General features: G+C 39.1%; 1 protein-coding gene across 1 annotated transcript; it reads left to right on the top strand.

Annotated features, from left to right (window-relative positions):
- The first annotated feature begins 528 nt into the window (after positions 1 to 528).
- higd1a (HIG1 hypoxia inducible domain family, member 1A) lies at positions 529 to 3,548 on the top strand. The gene is made up of 3 exons (XM_020511933.2): positions 529 to 646; positions 1,066 to 1,200; positions 2,177 to 3,548. The coding sequence occupies exons 1-3, from the start codon at positions 544 to 546 to the stop codon at positions 2,248 to 2,250; spliced, it is 312 nt and encodes a 103-aa protein (XP_020367522.1). The 5' UTR covers positions 529 to 543; the 3' UTR covers positions 2,251 to 3,548.
- Positions 3,549 to 5,529: the final 1,981 nt, after the last annotated feature.

Below are 5,529 nucleotides of genomic sequence, written 5' to 3'. Positions count from 1 at the left end.
CTTGGGAACCCTGCAGCCCAATGGTATCAATGTGGATTTCACAAGTTTCAAAATCTCCCCTCCCCCTACCGCATCCCAAAACCAGTCCAGCTCGTCCCTGCCTCCCTAACCTGCTCTTCCTCCCACCTATCCCCTCCTCCCACCTCAAGCCGCACCTCCATCTCCTACCAACTAACCTCATCCCACCCCCTTGACCTGTCCGTCCTCCCTGGACTGACCTATCCCCTCCCTAACTCCCCACCTACACTCACCTTTACTGGCCCCATACCCACCTCTTCGACCTTTGTTTCCTCTCCTCTATCCATCTTCTATCCGCCTCCCACTCTCTCCCTATTTATTTCAGAACCCCCTTCCCCTCCCCCTTTTCTGATGAAGGGTCAAGGCCCGAAACGTCAGCCTCTCTGCTCCTATGATGCTGCTTGATCTGCTGTGTTCATCCAGCCCTGCACCTTGTTGTCTCGGATTCACCAGCATCTGCAGTTCCTACTATCTCTGATTCAATTTTATTTCACTTGACTAATTTTAGTCATTTTTGCAGCCACCATGTCTTCGAGCAATGTGAACCTGGTTCCTATGCTTCCATCAGAAGATGACCAAACTTCAAAGCTCATTCGAAAATCTAAGGAGTCCCCATTTGTCCCTGTTGGTAAGTAACTGTGTAAATCATTCATCATCTCTATTTTATCAATTGCTATACGTCAGTCCTTGTATACGGAGTGACTAAGCAAATGTAAACACAATTAGTGGAGTAGGTGTGCTGAGACCAATCATACCAAATTTTCCATCAGCTACTAGAATTCAGTGGTCATTCGATTAGCTGTTCAAAGTCTTGAAGGGAAATAAGACTTTAGTGACTCAAGTTTTGCCACATGGCCAGCGGTTCACAATAGAAACTCACTCAAATTTAGTCAGTGCTGACTATTTACAGTTTAATATTTAAAATAATAAAGTCCAAAGTGTTGTAGAAACTGATTTTGAAGAGTTCCATGATTCTCAAAATATAGATTTGGCTATTCTGGGTATTAGTCTCCAGGAAAAAAAACAAACATTCTATTTGTTTTCCAGGGATTGCTGGGTTTGCATCTGTGGTGGCTTATGGACTGTACAAACTGAAGATGAGAGGGAACAGAAAAATGTCTGTACATCTTATCCACATGCGTGTGGCTGCCCAGGGATGTGTAGTGGGAGCCATGACTATAGGTATTTTATAATTTCCAGTATTTGTAAGATCCCTGACATAGAGCAATATCATGAGGTCATGCTGTGTCGGATGAATGTTGCTTTGTCTTAAATATCCATCACCAAGTTCTGCAAAAAATGCTTTTTTTCCTCGTTTTCTTTTGATACTAATTGTCCAGAAGGTGTACTTTGAAGGTTGAATTCTTCTAAGCCTGGGTATTTTTAATCAACCGGTTTTAAAACGTTCTGACCCACCATTGAAGAAGATGGGACTTTGAACCTGGGCCCTCTGGCCCTGAGGTAGAGACACTCACTACCACAAGACATTTATACTCTGCTCTGTATTCAAGTGGGAAAAAGAAAGCACATTGACCTTAAAAGTGTTTACATATATTCCATACTAGTGTTCCAACTTCCAAGTGGGTCAACTATGCCTACCACTGTGCCATCTTGGATTTGCCAACTCAGTGGAGAATTAGGCACACTGTTTTGTTTTTAAACTTGCTTGAGGATCTATAACTAACTTTTTCTAATCAACCTGTTTAGAGGTGTTATTACACACCTCTGGAACGGATGGGACTTGAACCTGGCCTCCTGGTCTAGGGGTAGGGGCACTAGCATTGTGCCACAAGAGGGGCCTATATTGTCAATTTTATTTCATATCTGCACTTCATAATTATTATGTGACCTTGTAATAAAACCCAAGTTGTAAAACTATGGAATTTAATGTTTCAACTGAGTTTTTCAATTTTTTAAAGTCCATTTTCTTTTGGAAAACAGGAACAGGCCATTCAGTCCAATTAATTGTTGATATTTAGCCGCCATGATGAGAATAGATCTGTTCCCACTTCTGCACTTTCAACACTTCCTTTAGTTTATTCAATGCTGACCCCTTTCTATCCAGCAGTTAGCTAATCTAGTGTTAAATGTTAACATGGTCTCTGCTTCAAATACTAATCTTTGGTGATGTATCTTAAGTGCTCTTTTATTATTACAGGTGTTCTTTACTCGATGTACAAAGAATATGTTGTGAAGCCCAGGGAACAGAAAAACTCTCTGCTTCACAAATGAAGCTGGACCTGTTTACTGTCGTTCTTTGGAATTTGAAATCTTAGGCTTTCAAATGTACCTCACACTGAGGTGATCAGGATTTTTCCTTTCACCTTGGATAAGTACTTATTAGATATTTAAAACTTAGTTTTGATTTCTCAACCTTGATTTATACAGTATACTAATATTTACTGCTGAGGGATGTTTTATCCCAAGGGTTTGTTAGTGCTGCAGGGTGCAGAATACCATTTTTATCCAATTTGCAAACAAAACTGTTTTTAATCTGATGCCCCATGGCATAGTCATACATTGCAAACCTTTGGTAAAGAATTGATCAGCTCCATTTTGACAAGATATAGTTAACTATATCTTGCCGTCAATAGGGTGTTAGCTGCATATGTTAGACTAACATTCACCTGGCTGGTTCTAGTGAGATGCAGTACTTGAGATCACATTACACTGCTGTTTTGGCTGCATGTCATATCTGTAAAATGCTTGAGTTTACTGCTATAATTCAGATCCGCTTTAGACACTTCAAATTACATGAGGTGCTCCATGCTTGGATAAAGTTGTTTCCAAGTGGATAATAAGAGTACTTTACTTTTTGTTTCATGTATTTTCCATTCTGAATTTCAATTGGTCAAGAAGCAGTTATTTTTCCATTGTATTAATTTTTATTCACGTTCTTGAAAGATGTTGTCTCCAGTGCATTCTGGAGTCTGCAGCATTATTAATTCTAATGTCAAGGTCAAGTTCACTTGAAATTGCACAAACTGTTTTGATTTGGAAATAAGCAAAAAATGATGGAGAGGCTGAACTACTGTTTCAACATTGAAGCAGGGCTTTAATGGTTGTAGGTTGTAACTCTCTTGCACCTTGCCTTGAACCTTCATTGCATTTTTAAATGCAACTAGATTTAACTGGAGATCTAAATACTTCAAAAATGTTAGTGTGAAATTGAGATGTATTACAGACAATTTAAATATAGGATCTTTTGTTTTGCAGTAAATTATGAAAATAAGCATTTTTATATTCACTGTACATGAGAATGAGTGGTTCAATGCTTGATTATACTCTTAATTAAGTTACCTTGCAAGTTACAATGGGGTTCCGCTATATCATTCAATGATATCACTTAGAATAAATACCTTTGCAAAAGATGCCTTGTATTTAAAAATGTACTTGAATTGAGACTGTATATTGCTTAAATAGATATTTATTCATTTACATCACTCCATTTCATAGGAGATGTTAATGAAATAAAAATGCCACTTTATTCCATTATACAAGATATTTTAAAAATAAAAACATTAAAACAATGGAATTTGAGGCTTTTGAATGTAATCAGCATCACAGTAACAGATGCAGCTCAGTATCAGAAAATAAATTCACTTACAGCTTTTTGTGTCCCCTGATATCACAGTGTACTTTCTACAGTGTACCTAGATTGGCAAAATCTATTGTTAAATCATTTTAAACTAAATTTCCATAAACAAAAGTTGAGATCAATAATTTAATCTTTGTCCTCTGTGTCTTGAATGTTGGCCAGGATACTAGAAGAAGCTTTTGCTCTTCAGAATGTGTGCAGAACATTTTACGTTCAGCTGAATAGGTAATTATGTCGTGGTGTGACAACAAAAAATGCTGGGCTTTTCTGACAATGCAGCACTCCCTCAATACTATTCATGTAACACCTTTAACACAGTAAAACATCCTTAAATGTTCTGCAGTGTTTTGAAATGAGGATGTGATATAGAGCCACATTATGGAGATCTTGGAACTAATACCCAAAAGCTTCGTCTTAGATGTAGGTTTTGAGGAATATGCTAAAGGAGGAAAGGGGTGGAGAGGCATAGGAGGGGAATTCAAGTTCTAGCCACCATTAACAACAGTACTCTCAGCTACAATGGCCCAGAATTGAAGGACAACAAGGTTATCTGCTCTAGAGGCAAATAGAGATAAGGACCGGTTATGGAGGAATTTGGAAAGCTCAAACATCTATCTGGAGTAGAGTATTCTGGTCTAAAGTGAAGCTTGTGCTCATGACAGGCATGAATGTTGCCATTGAATTAAACTAATGCTTATCAAGCAATGAGAGTGCTAGAGAAACATGGGTGTGGCAGTATCTGTAGTAATTAGTGCTAACATTTTGAGTCCAGTGACTCTTGACCGCTGCATTATCTACGAACATACAAACTAGGAGCAAAAGTAGGTCATTACTGACCCTTGAGCCTGCTTTGCAATTCAATACAATCATGGCTAATTCACATTCTGGAGAGGAGCTGCATCTCATTTGAAATGTTAACTTTGTTTGTTTCTCCACAGATGCTGCCAGACCTGCCCGAGTTTCTCCAGCACTTTTTTTTTTAAAAATCCTTTTTATGTTCAATTTCTATTGTAATAAAGGATAGTTTCCCATTAGCTACCTTCATTACATGTAATTGAAGTCTAACCTCTTGTGACTCGTGCTGGAATACTTAAATCCTTCAGCACCTCAATTTCACAGACATGAGGTGACCAGGAAGATTGATGGCAGTGTTGGACATGTCAAATGCCTTGAAGTCCATACGGACAAGATTCTGCATGGTAGACTGGTTAGCGAGGAATCCAAGAGGAGCTAGCCAATTGGATATAAAATTTCCTTGAAGGTAGGAGGCAGAGGGTGATTTGTAGAAAGTTGTTTTTCAGACTGGAGGCCTGTGACCAACAGTGTGCAGCAAGGATCAGTGCTAGATCTGCTGCTTTTTGTCATTTTTAAAAATTATCTGGATGTGAATATAGGAGACTTGGTTATTAAGTTTGCAGATGGAACCAAAATTGGTGGTGTAATGGACAGTGAAGATTATCTTGTAATACAACAGGATCTTGATCACATAAGTGAAAGGGCCAAGGAGTGGCAGATGAAGTTTAATTGGATAAATGTGACATGTTGCATTTTCATAAGGCAAACCAGGATAGCACTTGTGCAGTTAATGGTAGGGCCCTGGGGAGTGTTGCTGAACAAAGAGACCTCATGGCACATGTGCATAGTCCCCTGACAGTTGAGCTGCAGGTAGAGTGTGGTGAGGGTGGTGTTTTGGGATGCTTCCCTTCATCAGTCAGTGTATTGGGTATGAGTTGGGACGTTGTGTTGCAGTTGCACAGGACATTGAGGCCACTTTTAGAATACTGCATTCAATTCTGGTTTCCCTGTTACAGGAAAGATGTTGTCAAGCTTGTAAAACTTTGAATGCTTTCAAAGATGTTGCTGGGATTGGAGGGTCTGAGCTATAGGCTGGGCCTTTTTTACCCCAGAGCATT

This window comes from Rhincodon typus, chromosome 2 (assembly GCF_021869965.1).
Source record: "Rhincodon typus isolate 14 chromosome 2, sRhiTyp1.1, whole genome shotgun sequence".
Lineage (NCBI taxonomy): Eukaryota > Metazoa > Chordata > Chondrichthyes > Orectolobiformes > Rhincodontidae > Rhincodon > Rhincodon typus.
Note: the sequence above shows the minus strand (reverse complement) of the source record. Positions and strands in the feature narration are given on the sequence as shown.